General features: G+C 37.2%; 3 protein-coding genes across 4 annotated transcripts; 1 reads left to right on the top strand and 2 right to left on the bottom strand.

Moving 5' to 3' along the window:
• The first annotated feature begins 77 nt into the window (after window positions 1-77).
• Window positions 78-3,884, top strand: LOC135147359 (kinase-interacting family protein-like). Its single transcript, XM_064080535.1, has 3 exons — window positions 78-232; window positions 788-966; window positions 2,737-3,884. Exons 2-3 carry the CDS (start codon window positions 840-842, stop codon window positions 3,600-3,602), a joined length of 993 nt encoding a protein of 330 aa, XP_063936605.1. The 5' UTR covers window positions 78-232; window positions 788-839; the 3' UTR covers window positions 3,603-3,884.
• A 2,041-nt stretch (window positions 3,885-5,925) lies between these two features.
• On the bottom strand, window positions 5,926-10,344 carry LOC108225355 (uncharacterized). Of its 2 annotated transcripts, XM_064080536.1 has the most exons (6): window positions 9,731-10,341; window positions 9,338-9,387; window positions 8,940-9,027; window positions 8,516-8,632; window positions 6,966-7,058; window positions 5,926-6,316 (listed from the first exon to the last, which is right to left on the bottom strand). In XM_064080536.1, the coding sequence occupies exons 1-5, from the start codon at window positions 10,163-10,165 to the stop codon at window positions 7,014-7,016; spliced, it is 735 nt and encodes a 244-aa protein (XP_063936606.1). In that variant the 5' UTR covers window positions 10,166-10,341; the 3' UTR covers window positions 5,926-6,316; window positions 6,966-7,013. The 2 variants fall into 2 exon arrangements, with proteins under 2 accessions (XP_063936606.1, XP_063936607.1); XM_064080537.1 differs by lacking the exon at window positions 6,966-7,058 and having other exon boundaries at window positions 9,731-10,344.
• A 4,776-nt stretch (window positions 10,345-15,120) lies between these two features.
• LOC135147015 (uncharacterized) lies at window positions 15,121-16,026 on the bottom strand. The gene is made up of 3 exons (XM_064079170.1): window positions 15,907-16,026; window positions 15,720-15,830; window positions 15,121-15,640 (listed from the first exon to the last, which is right to left on the bottom strand). The coding sequence occupies exons 1-3, from the start codon at window positions 15,985-15,987 to the stop codon at window positions 15,359-15,361; spliced, it is 474 nt and encodes a 157-aa protein (XP_063935240.1). The 5' UTR covers window positions 15,988-16,026; the 3' UTR covers window positions 15,121-15,358.
• Window positions 16,027-16,382: the final 356 nt, after the last annotated feature.

The raw sequence follows: 16,382 nt of genomic DNA, 5'->3' as shown, positions 1-16,382 counted from the left end.
AATTGATTATGAAATTAGTTAATTTTTTTAAAATTTTACATCCTTTTTAAGCCCCTCTCTTTTCTTAAAGCCCAGTTATGTAGAGACTGTACGACTACGTGGCAGACAATGCATACACAGATACTCTGTATTTATTACTCTCTCATCTTTTCTCGAGCTCTGCTTCACAACACTTGACTGCCCTCTTGTGGATCGGATGCTTCCTGCCCTCTGCTTCTCTACACAAACTAAGGTATGTCTTTTGCATCATGCATGAATGTTGTAAGTTGTAACACCAAATAACTCTCCTTTACCGGAGAGAGTGGGAAGGAGAGAGATTTGAGAAGAGACAGAGAGAGGGATGAGAGAGAGATTTAAGAAGAGACAGAGAGAGGGAGAGAGATGAGAGAGGTTTAAGAAGAGACAGAGAGAGGAATGAGAGAGAGATTTAAGAAGAGACAGAGAGAGAGTGAGGGAGAGAGAGATTTAAGAAGAGACAGAGAGAGGGAGAGAGATTCAAGAAGAGACGGGGAGAGGGAGAGAGATTTAAGCAGGTGGCTCAAGAAGATTTTCGCAAGCCATTTTAAAAATGCAATCTCCAAATCCACAACCATACATGCACTCATTCATCAAACCTTCAGTTTTATTCAACTTAAATGTGTTTTACTCTCTGTCTCTCTTCTTCTCTTCAAGATACCGTTTTTACTACTTGTCTCTACATGCAAATATATAAATCAGTTTGTCCACAGCTTGCCGGCACTAAACACTTGTACAAAAACTTCATCTTGTTCCATTTTTACTTGAGCAGAGCAAAGGGTTGTAGTTGTTGAAGACATTAAAGAATTCAAGAGAACATAAAGATGGTACTCAAGAAAGGCTCTGCAGCAGCTGTATTTTCTTCATCTTCTTTACACGACTTATCAAATCAATCAAGTCGCAGCTTCTTCCCAACCTCTAGACCTTCTTGGCTTCTTGTTTCTATTGCAGGTATTGGACCCCACCTCACCTACTCTCTGCTTACACTCGGATTATATATTTTTTTAAAATTAATTTTTGCGAAAAATTTAAATACTCACCGCACAAACGTTTACCGGACCATGATGTTTGTTTTATCCGGGTATTCTATTAAATCAAATTTTACACTATTAGTTTTAAATTAATTACTAATATCATATGATCATAACAAATTTATTTTGCTCCGACTTTTTCAGAATCTTGATGATTCCGTATATATCTTAGCTCGATTATTTCATAATCTTGATTCCGCACATATGTATGTTGTAAATGGGTGCATAATTTTTTTGTTCTCTGAATACATGAAATGATTTTGCATGATCATGAATCTGAGATATGAGAGGGAATGATATCCTATTTTTGTGAGCAAGATTTAAGTTTGCAGAAGGAAAAGCCAATTCAACAGAAAAGCCTGTTTGAAAATCCTTTTCATTAGTCTCTTTTTGAGTTTTTGGTGTCAGAAAAGAAGATAAAATTCCACTGTTTAAAATTTGAATTTATGCAGAGAAGTAGATTCAAAATCCCAAAACGTGTTGCAGAGGATATAATATATTCCCTTTTCTTGAAATCTCTGCCAACCCTCATATCAGATTCTTCAGGGCTTGACTTTTCTGATCTTGTGACTATAGTTTTATGATTCTGATTCTTTGCCAAATAGTACAAATTTTACAACTGCACAAGATTTCTAGGTGAAACTTTAATGGTAGGAGAGTCATTTCAGATTTAATTTCAGAATTCAGACAGGTCTTGGGTCTAATCATCCTTATTTGAAAAATAAATCAACGGTGACATAATACTCTAAGAGCATCTCCAATAGACTCTTAGAATCACTCTTAAATATAATATAAATTATTAGCTCTTAGCAATTTAGTGTACATGTACTCCAACAATGTTCTTCATATCCCTTCTTTATTTATTTTTATATTATTAAAAGTACATTGAACTCATAAAAAGACAAAAGAAAGTGGAAAGAAAGAGAATAAGTGGAACAAACTTATAATAAAATATTAGTTAAGAGCTATCTAGTGGCTCCTACAATTGAGGAGAGAGAAGAGACTCTTAAGCTTTTAAAGAGCTTGTAAGAGTCTCTTGGAGCTCAAAATTTGGCATGGCTCTTTATTTTTTAATTTAAGAGCTCAAATAAAGAGCCTATTGGAGATGCTCTAAAGAGTTTCGCTCCAAGGGCTTCATAAAGGATTTGGACATGACCCGAATCCAATTTTATCAATGTGATCTACAACATTGAAATAACTGTTACTCCCTCTGTCTCATTTAATTCTATACGTTTCTTTTTTACTGCTCGACACACACTTCAGTGCTCTTGTAAAATATAGTTCTATAACTTACTTTTAAAATTTTCTTTTTTCTGAATAAAAATATAACATTCAAACTTCTATTCAGAAAAAAAAAATCTTAAAAATAAATTGTAGAACTATATTTTACAGGAGCATTAAAATCCATGCCGCGTCCCCGTCCCCCAAAATATACAACTCAGGGGGACGGAGGGAGTAACATTTTATTGCTTTTAATAATATTTTCATATTTTTTATTTGAATGAATTTAAAAAGCAAGAAAAAATTATTGCCCCGTGCCCCTGTTTCCGTATTACCTAGTGCTTTAACATTTGCAGACTGCAGTGTAGGAGTATTTCCTTGATCATAAAGACAAAATATTGGGATTTAATATTGATAGATTAATTTTAAGTTTAAAATGTGGTTTAATTTTTACAATTTGGGATTGAAGATATGGACAAGAGAATGAAGATGGTGTGTTCGAATAGCATCAAAGAACAGAAGGCTGACAGTTTTGCAGAACAAGCTGAAACATACTATCAGAAACGCCCTCAGCTACTGTCCCTGCTTCAAGACCTCTACAATGGGTATCTCACACTGGCTGACCGTTATTGCCGAGCATTGGCTAAGCAACATCACTCTCCTAGTATGACCCCGGTCTCAGTTCATCAGAGTTCAGATGACGAAGTGTGCAGCAATGAGGTGTCGGATGCTGAGAGCTCGATTTCATTCCAAGCTCCTGTTAAGCCACATGTGGTAATGAATGATGCTGATAGCATTGTTGCTGAAGTCGTGATTAAGAATGTTGAGTATGAGATTGTGATTGATGAGATGAATGAAGAGGAGAAGCAATGGAATGAGTCTTCGAGGAAGATAGAGTTGCAGAAGAGCTTGTTGGAGGTTTTGGAGACAGAGAGGTTAGTATTGTTGAATGAGAATGCAAGGTTGGAGCATAGAGTAGAGACATTGGTGGATGAGAACAAAGCACTGGGGGAAGAGTCATATTTCATGAAGACGAAGGCTAGTGAGCTTGCACGGTGCGTGTTAAAGTTGAGGGACGATTACAAGGCAAACATGTTTAGCAGCAAGGTTGAGGATCTTCAGGCGCAAATTTATGTCTTGGAGAAGCGGAACAAAGAGTATTATGACCAGCTGGTAAAGCAAAATCAGAGTAAAAACAAGATTATGAAGGCGAAGCGCAATACCATTGTGCTAATGAAGCGTTATTCACAGAGCCCCAAGAAGGTTTCTAAGCTGTGGAAGAAGGTGAAAAACTTTGATATGCTCAAGTGTTGTTCACACTACAACAATCCTTAATTGCTAAGCAAAACGACACCTATTAGACTGCAAAATACGGGGGCAGTTCTGACATATCAAGGCGAAGAATGTTCTATTATGTTTTGCTGCAGTGCAATAGTGCTAACTGGTATATTGTTAAATATAAATATGCTGCTAATATATATATATTTACTATAATGCTATGCTTTTTCATACTTGCTAATGGCATGATTCTGAGATATGACAAGAACTGTGTTACTCAAGTTTCATAGCCGTATTATGTAAACCATGTTTGCAGATATATTGACAAATAATTAGCAAGTTTATTTATTTTACGGATATATGGTAACTTGGATCTCCCTAATGCTACAGTGCAGCAGAATGAAGCTGGCAAAATGAAATTACATAAACTGGATATGAATCTTTATTGTGAAGTCTCGTAAACTTAATATCAGTTTTTGTTGTGATGATAGACACATAATGTTCACATAAAGCTCATTTCCATAGAGCATCAACAATGCTGTGAACCCATTTTGAATATTTTAAACTTACTTTATGCCAACTAATCAAAAACTGGGTTGTAGATAAAATGTGCACAATACTGAGCCACTTTCCACATGCAATAGACCCACCTTATTAGTATTATAACATTTGAATTTGAAGACGCAACTCATATGTTGTCTCTGTAGTTACATAAAGATAGAGTTTTATATCAAACTAGCCACCGGTTACGTTAAAATATCTCAGTTGACTCACCCATCTCATCGGTAGCTCATTTGAGTCACTATAAACCAAATATATATCATTTTACCCACATCACTATTTATACCTCTTTACTTAATTATTTATCAAAAATTAACCTTTTAACTTTTTACTGCAAAACCACTTCAAGTACCTTCATAATTGCATCTAGTATTTATCAAAATAATTTGAAAATTTATAAAGCAACATAACTAGAGTGATCACTTAAATACATATTTATAACTATATATATTTTTAACTACGTAGTTATGTTATTTTAGAAAATCCCAAATTATCTTGATAAATACTAGAGACAATTATGAAAGCACTCGAAGTGGTTTTGCAGTAAAAAGTTAAACGGTTAATTTTTGATAAATGATTAAGTAAGGAGGTATGAATAGTAATGTGGGTAAAATGATATATATTTGGTTTGTAGTGGCTTAAATGAGTCGCCGATGAGATGAATGGGTCAAGTGAGATATTTTGATGTAACTGGTGGCCAATTTGATATAAAACCCCATAAAGATATTGATAAAAAATCAAAGAGCAAGCAAATGGGCTTGACCATCGTAGTGGGACTGCCCAGTTCAGGATGGTGCACTGCGCACCCGGTGCAGCGGGGCCCGGCGGTGCGGCAGCATACACACGGAGTGCGCCACCTGGCGTGTCGCCGTATTTCTTTTAACGGGATTCGTGGAGGTGCGGAATAGGGGGTGCGGGAGGGGTACTTTTGGTAAATTTTCTGGTCTCCGTCGCCGACTCACCACCATCAGCCAGCTTTCTTCTTCTGTCATCTCCATTCTTATATACAGATTTGCAGATCGTAGTCTATGTTGTGCTGGATACATGGACACGACGGCGCCGACGACACTCTCCGGAGCCGAAGCGTCGCCCGAGATAGAGAAGGAGAGAGATCGCAGGGAGAGAAAGAGAAAAGAAGAAAGAAAGGAGAAAAAGAGAAAGAAAGAGAGGGAGGGAGGGAGAGATTGACGAGGAGGACGGGGGAGATGAATAATGTAAAGTAATATATGTGAATGTGAATTAAATGAGTGTTAGACTTTACGTATCTCAATGTCTAGGAAGAAGCAAAAGTAATAGAGTAGTACTGTAGGCGATTCAGTCACATGGGCAGCCCCAGTTAAAATATTATTATTAAAAGCTGAATGAGTAGTACTGTAGGCGATTCAGTCACATGGGCAGCCCCAGTTAAAATATTATTATTAAAAGCTGAATGATTGCCACTAAAGAAGAAGTACTACTAATAAACAACCACCCTAAGGACCTTGTAAAAATAATGTTACCCGAGCAAATTTAAATAATATATGTTCAAATTAAAAATACAGTATTTTAAATGAAAGTTCTTATTAATTAACAAAATATTACATATAATACATATATAAATTAAAATATTATTTTATTTACCGTCTCCCGCCGCACCCGTATCCCCATATATTCAAAATTCACGAATTTACGTATCCCCGCACCGCGTATCCCCGCACCCGCACCCGCACCTATGCTTCCTAGACATAAAGTAAGTTTAAAATATTCAAAATGGGTTCACAGCATTGTTGATGCTCTTAGGGGCAAGGCTAATCTATGGACTTCAACATGACAGAAAGAGTGGCTAAAACCATCACATTTGATAAAATTACAACAAACTTTGACATCGAATACATTATGTCAGTATTAATCTTGTTTCTTTGTCTCCTAAAACAGATGATCCTTATTGAACTACACTATATTTGACACAAATTTACAAATGGATACACAATTGTCATGCACTGGCAGAACTATATTCACACAACTCAATGCACCACTAGCTTATAATGAGAGTGTGTGTGTGTGTGGGGGTGGGGTGGGGTGGGGGGGTGGGGGGCAGTGAAAATTATTTTGTAGATATTACCTTGCCTCCGCCTTAACTTAGTCAACTTGTACAACTGGATATTCTCATGACAAATCATCAATTTGGTTTGGAGGAAAAACAACCATCCTGGATACACACCTTAAGTATCCTGCAGAAAGAAAAAGATGATGTAGAAAAACAGATCTTAGTTCCTAGGCACACATAGCAAAAATGTGGGAATCATGATGCACATTTTTTCTAGAAATGGATCAATGTCGATATGCACATATTGTCTACTAGTGTATATGCATGTTCATGAACAGGCAACTAATACTTTGTAAAGTGAAAGAGATACGAGCTCTCCTTTCTATTAAAAATGCAAAGACATGTATAATGTGTTATTCAATTTGATGCAGAAACTAGATATGCATATATCGACAGGTCCTGGTCCCTGGCAGTTGATTGCCACCTGTTAAATAACATACAGAGTTTGAGCTGTTGGAATATCCAACACTCAGCCAGGATTATAACAAATTTTTAATATATCTAGCGATTTTAACTGCTGGACGGGTAAAATGACCCCGTCTTAAAAAGCGTTGGATGAGTACCCGTCCAGCAGTTAAAAAGCGTTGGACGTGTTAAAAAAAGAAGAAGCTATAATCCTGGAATCTGTATGTTACTTAACAGGTCCCTGGCAATCAACAGCCAGGACCAGGACCCTATATCTACATGCAACAGTGGCATTGGTGAAAATATAGTTAATCTACTGCTTTTAAAAAGATTAGCAGTACACTTAAATCTGGGATGAAAAGAAGCACCTTGTTTGCAACTATTCGCTCACAAAGCACTTCAATCAGACGGCCTACTCACTGAGTAATAATGAATTTCTCTTGAAGCTTTGCAATGCGATCCTGCATTAATATAAAATTTTAAATGATCGCGTGTTGTACTTATCCATAAGGAATGAGGTGAAGTGTAAGAGCAGAGGAAGTGAAAGGTTTCACAAGGATGTCTTCAACCTTGTCCAATTGGATTTCGATTTGATCAGAAAACTGTACTCCAGCTACATATATTTATGTGTTTAATAAAGTACACCGATATAATCCTTTCTCCACAGCATTTAAATGCCGAGACCATCCTCATTATACTAAGAGGAATATAAAGTAGTTATTCTTTAGAGCAACTCCAATAGGGGTTGTCAAGAGGTTGCCAACTCCTACATGGCATGGCAATCTTGGTTGCCAACCTATTGGAGTTGTATGATTGCCAACAAGTTGCCAAAAGTTGGCAACTTCCTCATATAGTAAAACACATATATTTTCTCAAAAGTGTATACATCTCTACCCATTTTTGTATTTTACATATTGTTATCACTTATAAATGGGATCATATTGGCAATTTTTAAAGTTGTCAACTACTGGAGTAGATTTTTTAAACAAAAGTTGTCAATAGTGAGATGGACGAGAGATGATATAAAATAATAATATATTAGATGATGTGGTAGAGGTTGGCAACTATTTTGACAACCTCTACTGGAGATGCTCTTAGTTGGCATGTTAACATCTTTAATCTTTTCACAAGAAAAAAAAAATGTTTACCTTTAAGAGTTCAACATCTGTATATACAAATTGGAGTGTAGTTCAACTAGTCGCCAAAGAGGGTATTATATCAAAGCCCCCACCGGCCACTACTCTCATAAATAAAAACTATGAAACGACTATCCGATTTTCAGGTGGACTCATTTAAGCCACTATAATCACTATATATATCACTCAGTTAAATCTTGAAAAAGTACTAATGAAAAAGTTGACAAACATATGATGTATTTGCTACAATTTTTTTATATTTCTTTGTACTCTTCGGTTCTTGTTTTCCTTTGTAATTCATGTGGCTCACACATTATCTGATGATTGGGATTCCATTAAGTTTTCAGTTATTTATTTTTCAAGATTTAACATAGTGATATATATAGTGATTCTAGTAGTTAAAAAGAATCCCTGTTGAGATCGGGTAGTCACTTGATAGTTTTTGGCGAGAACGGTGGACACTTTTATATAAGAGACCCCACCAAAAAAATGTACTCACACTATATTCAGTATTGATTTATCATTGTCTTCTTCATATACTATACAAAACTCAAAGTACACCAATTGAAAGAAAGCATATATATAGCGACACCAGTCCCCCATAACATGTAGGTCAAAGTATGTCGGGGCTTATTGTCAAAGATATATGTGCTAATTATGGAGCTCAATTTTATTATTAAATCCAGAAAGCAATGAACTTCGAGTCATCATGTGGTGGATTTAGATAATTCATGTGAATTCTCAGAGTACTACTGAGAACCTTAAAAGGTAATTAATGTTACCTTGAATGATTTGGAACGCCGAATGGAAGGATCAAGTTCTAGAGCCTTGGAATAGGACTCCTCGGCACCATCAAACTGCTCAATGGCCAAGAAAGCATCACCTTGGATGAGATATGCCTGTTTATTTAAATAATGATATTATCTTACTTGTTACATACATAAAGATTGTAAATTTAAATTCAGATGATCAATTCAATTCTGAACAAAACAAATTATCAAGCAATGACAGGGGTTAGCAAGACATGATCTTGGCATACAAACACAATATAATTTAAGAAGTGGACTAGAAAAAACTTATATAATTTTCAACCTAACTTCATAAGCAATGAGAAGATTTTCTATACCTAAATAAAAATTTGTAGATGAGAAGGCAACCTTGTATAAACAAGATTTGGTGGTTTTGAAATATTTGCCTATAGCTTACCTCGGGGTACTTGGGAGCCAAAGTCAAAGCCTCTTTAACATCTTCAATAGCATCACTTACATTACCTATTGCAATCCTTGCAATAGCCCTGAATGTAATTTGGGTATTGTTAACTATTGTTTATGCTAGAACATCGCCCAAATAAACAAGTAGGGTATAGCACATAACAATATTAATGTCAGATTCACAGAGCACAAGCCCCTTAATGGAAGTCCCAGATACAACAAAATGGATCACATGGTAATACATAAATTACTACGTTTAATAACATGACAATACACCACTTCCATGAACCTGCATATTAGGCTGTCTGACTTTTTTTATAGGAAGTTGTACGAACTCCCTTTTTTTCTTGCTAATTGTTGACACATGAACTTAATCAATTAATTCCTACAAACCTGTCCTTATAAAGAACATGTATACCTCCTTGTGGTTGAATTTCTATTGCCTGAAACAACACAGAAAATATGGCTTTGTCAGCACCTTTAACAAAAAATAAGTACATAACATAAGGAAAATACATATGAATATTCCAGTTCCTTCCTCCACATAAAAAAACCTCCATATTATTAGGGCCAAATACATGAAAAATCGTGAATTAACATAGATACAAGTTGTTACTTGACTGGTATTTTGTTAAATTCAATCGAACAAAGTCCGCTAGTCTGATGCAATGTTATTATAATAGTCATATCAAAACCTTAATGGTCTGATTCCATGTTAAGCAAACAATAACAACAAAAATTAAAGGTAGTAAGACTTAAGCATAACTTGATCAACACAAGTTATACCTGTGACAACAGAACTTCAGCCTGCGAAAAATTCGCCACCTCCATTTCCCCCTCAGCTCTCTTCTTCAACGCGAGCGCTTCCAAGCTCTTCCTCCACGACCCCAACTCACCGCCACACGTACTCGATAAAAGGGCAGCAGCCCTGGCAGGAGTACCCAAATGACTTACAAAAACAGCACCAGGCAGCATTACAGCATTGGGCCCAATGCCACATTTGCCAAGACACCCACATGACTTGATTGTTATATCAGGAGGTGCAAGATCAGTGAGCACTTGGAGGGTTTCCATGGAGCCTTTTCGACGGCAGATTCTGTTGACACAGACCCTGATTTCTTTGGGTTTCGGTGGGGGGTCTGTCTCTGAGGCACTTGCTCGAACGGCTTTGGGGTGTGGTGATGGGATGGAGGGGTGTGAAGAAATTCTGAGAAAATGCATGCTAATTCCCGCTCTTTTCGGCCAGTAATATGTTATCCTGTTGGGAATTTTGGTTTTGGAGCTTGTCTTGGCCCTAAAAGGTCTTTTTAGACATTAAAACTGAGATGCTCGAGGACGAGTGAAACTCAGTTAAGGATGAAAAAACATGGTGGCTAAATCGGGAGTAGATACTCATTGAACTGAAAATATTTAGTTTAACTTTTTTTTTGAAAATTAACCGAAATCTTTTTAATGAATCGAAATTTTTTAAGACATTTTTTCATGGTTATAGAAGTCACGAATCAGATTAATCAGAACTCAATAATTAATTAGAAGAATTAATCGAACTGAAAATCAGATATATTTAAATATCAAAAAATTGATATTTAGGTATATTATATTAGTTATTTATTAACAAATATATATTTATTATATCATAAATTTTACCACTGCTCATTTTTAATATGCTGTATTATTTTAATTCTTATAAATTATTATTTATACTTCGATTCAGAATAGATTATAAGGATTAATCGTATTTCAAAAATCGAATTATCCGGGCATATTGTATGGTATTGATCGGTTAAATCAGGAATTTTAAAATACTGCATTTGTTAAATTAATAATTTTTATAAATTAATAAAAAATTTGGTATCAATACTAGAAAAATAGTAATAAATTTACTCTCGATACAATAATAATGATGATATATCAATTTGTTGGGTTTTGTTAATTTGTTAACCAAAGTTAAATATACTAGTTTAGTTATATTATATGTTGAGATCAAATTTATAATTAAATATTATTGAAAGATTGCGAAATGGTACAACACCTCAACTGAATATATGAAAACATATGAACAAAATAGCTATCCAAAATGAGGTTCACTACTATCCCACTCTAAAATAAAATACGAGTTGTATTTAACAAACGGTAAGAGTTCTATTTGATGGATTCCGGTCAATAGAGCAATGCAATTCTCTACACAACCACTCTAATTCAAATACGTATCCCTCAAGTGTAAGATGTTCTCGACTTCACAAGAATGATCCCTTCTTCCATAAAATGCATGCATACTCTTTTATAGAGGGGATCAAGCTCAATGTAGTTCTATCTTATGAAACTTTTATGACTTATCCTCTAAATCATGTTTCCTTATAATTTTGTATCCTCAAAAGAAGATCTCCAGGACATAACTCCAATCGAAACACTAATTTCATAGTGTTTGGGTGCTTCTGACACTACAAGAAAATTTACTAAGAGCGACCACGATTAAAAGCCACCTTAACAGGTAGCTTTTAATATAAGTTCAAATTTTGATTTTCTGACTAATAAAAGCGACTGTTAACGGTGGTTTTTAATAGCGATCGCTTTTAATTGATAGTTTTGACATGTGGTGGCTTTTATTTGGTTGCTTTTAAATACAAAAGCGATCAACAATATGTTACGGTCGCTTTTCTATTTTTAATTTACAGGGCGGAAAAATTCCCAACGAGGGAGGTGGAAAATTTTGAACGAAAACGACCGGGTTCGGTGAAATATAAAAGTGACCGGACCACCTTTAGTGCGATTGCTTTTGTTCAAAATATTTCTTACTCACTCACGTGAGTTTGTGTCCACTTCTGTTCCCATCAACTCTCCCACATATTCCACCATTTTCTCTCCTTCCTTCAAGCTCACCCATATACTAATTTCAAAGCAAGCATCATTTCTCATAATTTGTTATTTATTTCTTGTACAATTACAAATTACCTTATTATGTTAAAATGACATGCTAAATATTATTTGCTATCTAATTTATTATATATTTCTTGTATAATTGTAAATTACATGATTATGTTAAAATGACATGCTAAATATTTGATGTTATCTACTAATTTCAAAGCAAGTAAATCATTTCTCATAATTAATTTTTCTAAATTATTCTTTATTTCTTGTATAATTGCAAAATAAAGGGTCGCTTTTCATTTGTAAGGGCGGGAAATTCAAAATCTGACAAAAAAATTTAAGTGACAGAGAGAGAAATTTAAATTTTAACAAAAGCGACCACCAAAGCGATGGTTTTTATATAGAAGCCACCGAAATCAGTATAAACGACACTCTTCAAAACTACCAACTATGTGCGGTCGCTTTTAAATAAAAAAGACCATATACGAACGCTTTTACGTAAAAGCTATCAAATTTCAGCGGTAGCTTTTACCCATTTTTCTTGTAGTGTAGAGTCCTTTGTAAAGGTGGGACTGAGAACCTCGGAATCCCTAATGCATTAGCATTTATTTTTCAAGTTTATCATCAATTCCTCGTTATTATTCTTAAATCAGCGCTAGAGATCATGTTTCTAAAAATTAGGATGCTATTTTGTGTTCTAATAGGTATCTAGGTATCTGCCATGCAAGAAGTTTTTTGTTTCCTGTTCATATCTTTCGATAGAAGTCGTGGACCTTCTTGCCGATTATATGGAGCTCTAGAAACAACCCCTTTTATTCGCGCTTCATAACAACCCTTTTATTCAGCTTGAGAGCTACTGAAGTGACTCGCTCCTAGTCGAAATTAAACACATTCTCAGATCATAATAGATGATAACGCCAAATCCCGTTCTGGTGCTTCCTCCGCCGTGTACCGGTGTCTTGCGGTGTAGCTGCTGGACGGGTGTCTGCAAAACAACACCGGAGGGGGGTTTAAGCCCCGCGGCGCCTCCGGCGTAAGAATGAGTACAGGCGTCGGAAAATATATAGACGGGAAATGAGCTATCTATGTGTGATGGGTGAAGGTGTATGGCTGCTGTGTATGATGGCTTAGAGTGTGTGAGAAATATGAGAGTGTGTGAGAAATATGAGAGTGTGGAGAAGAAGATCCTTAAGCCTCTCATCCTTGGTCTATTTATAGGCCAAGGATTAGGGTTTAAGGATGTGTACCTTGGATCCTGCTGTCCATCTGTAGGGCTTGGATGCTTAACACCTGTCCAGGTGTCAGCTAAGGAATAGTATTTTGGAGTGTTATGAGGTTTGTCTTCATAGTGTCAGTAGCTGGCATTGGGTATTGTCCTTGTCATGTCAGACTGCAACTTGTTCAGGTGTCGGCTTGGACTCTTGTGTCCCGGTCCGGGGGAAAGATGGATAGGTTGCGTCTGGGTCCGGGATCATCTCCGGGGTCCGAGATCATCTCCAAGGTCCGGGATCGTCTCCTGGTTCTGAGATCATCTCCTGGGTCCGGGACCATATCCGGGTCATATCGTGCTCGGGTCCGGATTAAGCCAATCCAGAGTCCGGGTTAAGCCAATCCTTTTCATGTTAGAATGTGGCTTGTTCAGGTGTCGGCTTGGACTCTTGTGTCCCGGTCCGGGAGAAGAGTGGATAGGTTGTGTTTGGGTCCGGGACCATCTCCTGGGTCCGGGATAGTCTCCTGGGTCCGGGATCATCTCCGGGTCATATCGTGCTAGGGTCCGGATTAAGCCAATCCAGGGTCCAGATTAAGCCAATCCGGGTTATACCCTATCATTTGCCCCCCACTCCCTTATACAGATTTTCTGTGTGAGGGAGTTGAGTGTATTGTCCAGTCCGGGCTGATTGCGGAGAAGGTGGAGTTTTTCATTTGCCCCCCTGTCCGGGCTAACCTGGACAAGGTGGAATTTTTGCTTTTGCGCCTCTATCCCGGTTAATCCGGTATTAGGCAAAGAATCCTGCTTTTGCTCCTCTGCCCGGGTTGACCCGGACTAGGTGTGAAATCTTGCTCACCTATCCAGGTGGATCCAGACATGGTGTGAAATTTTGCTTTTGCCCCCCTGTCCGGACCGATCTGGACGAAGTGGTGGGATTCTGCTTTTTGCCCCCCGTCTGGGTTGATCAGGGTAGGATGTGAGATTTTGCTTTTTATCCCTCGGCCTGGGTTGATCCGGACAAGAGGTGAGTCTGGACGAGATTGCTCGGCATGAGTCCGGACGGGATTGCTCGACATGTGTCCGGACGGGATTGCTTGACATGAGTCCGGGTGATTGCTTTTTTTTTTGTTTGCCTTAGAAAAATTTTTCCAAGTAAGATAGCTCATGATTGAACCAGGGTTCTCAAAATTGAACCGGGGTAGCTTTTGCTTTTTTACCTTAGAAAATTTTTCTAAGTAAGAGATAGGTCATAACTGGACCGGGGTAGCTTTTTTTTTTGCCTTCAAAAATTTTTCGAAAAATTTTTCGAAGTAAGAGATAGGTCATAACTGGACCGGGGTAGCTTTTGCTTTTTTGCCTTCAAAAATTTTTCGAAAAATTTTTCTAAGTAAGAGATAGGTCATAACTGGACCGGGGTAGCTTTTTGTTTGTTTGCCTTGGAAAAAATTTTCCAAGTAAGATAGCTCATGATTGAACCGGGGTACTCGGGTTCTCAAAATTGAACCGGGGTAGCTTTTGCTTTTTGCCTTGGAAAATTTTTCCAAGTAAGAGATAGATCATGATTGAACCCGGGTAGCTTTTTGTTTGTTTGCCTTGGAAAATAATTTTTCCAAGTAAGAGATATGTCATAACTGGACCGGGGTAGCTTTTTGTTTGTTTGCCTTAGAAAAATTTTTCCAAGTAAGATAGCTCATGATTGAACCGGGGTACTCGGGTTCTCAAAATTGAACCGGGGTAGCTTTTGCTTTTTGCCTTGGAAAATTTTACTAAGTAAGAGATATGTCATGATTGAAACCGGGTAGCTTTTTGTTTGTTTGCCTTGGAAAATAATTTTTGAGTAAATGGCAGTTTGCCACCACTATGTTTGGGGTTTTTTGCAGACCAGTCCCCTTCTATTATTTCTTGCAGTTGACATCCCCTATCTTTTTTGCCGCCTCGATTTGCACTCAAAATCTCACTTCCGTCAAACAGCACCGTTAACAAACGTGAATGCAGGGATAGTTATGTCCACTATTTATCCCAGCTGCAGATGAGAATATGTATGTACTATTCATATAATTTCAAGCACAAATGCAAATGAGATAACAAAAGCAACACATAAACAGATTACATAACCAGCATGAAGGGCATCATGGCAGTTTAATATTCAAAGCCACATAACCAGCATAATCAAAGCCACAAAAGCAGCACATGTCTAAATTGTCTGTGCAAAATAGAAACCCACGGCTTTTGCAAATACAACCATACAACCACCAATATTAATGTCTGCAACTACCACAAAATAAATCACCATCTACCTCCTATCTCCAAACAAAAGATTTCACCCCTTTGCAGCATCAAGAAGCCTTCTTACCGACGTTCTTCTCCATCCTCCTCCTTGCAGCCTCTAAATTTCTTGAAGTAGTAAATGGCTGTCCAGGGACTGAATGAACACCTAAAACATTTCTAGAGGGGGGCTTGTAGGGCTTGCGGATGCCTCCATGTGTAGTATCTGGCAATTCTGTTGGAGCTGTGATACCCCCCTCTGCCTGCTGCTGTGGAGCATCATTTGGAGCTGTAGCATTTTCAGGATTTGGCCTGGTAGAGGTATCATCTTGGCCCTTTTTCACTTCAACATTCTGTAACAAATTAAATCATTAAAGCACAAATCACCATCTACTTAGACTACACATTTAAGCGTTTGTTGACATGAGATACCTTTTGTTTGCAACTTCTGGCATTGTGTCCAGTGCCTTTACATATACCACATTTTTTGGGTTCTTTCGAACTTGCACCTCCTTGCTCTCCCTTGTTTGCATCATCCACCATCTGTCAATATGTAAAAATGTAAGCAAATTAGAAAAAATGCAGATAAATGTGAAATAAAACAAGACAAAGTACTCACCTTTGCTTTGCAAGTCCTTGTATTATGTCCCTTTTCTTTACAGTAAGTGCAATTCAATGATGTCTGATATCTCTTCAACATAGTTGGATCGGATTCTCTTGTTTCTATGACATCACTCCTTTTATCTCTGTTCTTTTTTGGTCTGCCTGGAGGCGCTCTCACCTTGGGAGGCAAAATTGGAGTGTTATTTGGTTCCTCCCAAAACTCCTCTCCGCTGATTGGTTCCAAGTAGTGACTATAGACCTTCAAATACCATGCTTTCTGATGGCATTCATGAACATAATTCATTGGATCTTCTTTTTGAAAAAATATGCAGGCCACTGCATGAAAACACGGTATGCCTGTTAACTGCCATTTTCTGCAGGCACACGTCGAATTCTTCAAATCAACCACTATTTGGTGTCCTCCATCTGTCATGGTGACATGATATTTGTGACCACCATTCCACACCGGCTTAGCCCTAGCTGCCAACTCCA

The sequence above is a fragment of the Daucus carota genome, chromosome 6, assembly GCF_001625215.2.
Source record: "Daucus carota subsp. sativus chromosome 6, DH1 v3.0, whole genome shotgun sequence".
NCBI lineage: Eukaryota > Viridiplantae > Streptophyta > Magnoliopsida > Apiales > Apiaceae > Daucus > Daucus carota.
This window is presented reverse-complemented; position numbering and strand designations above follow the sequence as displayed.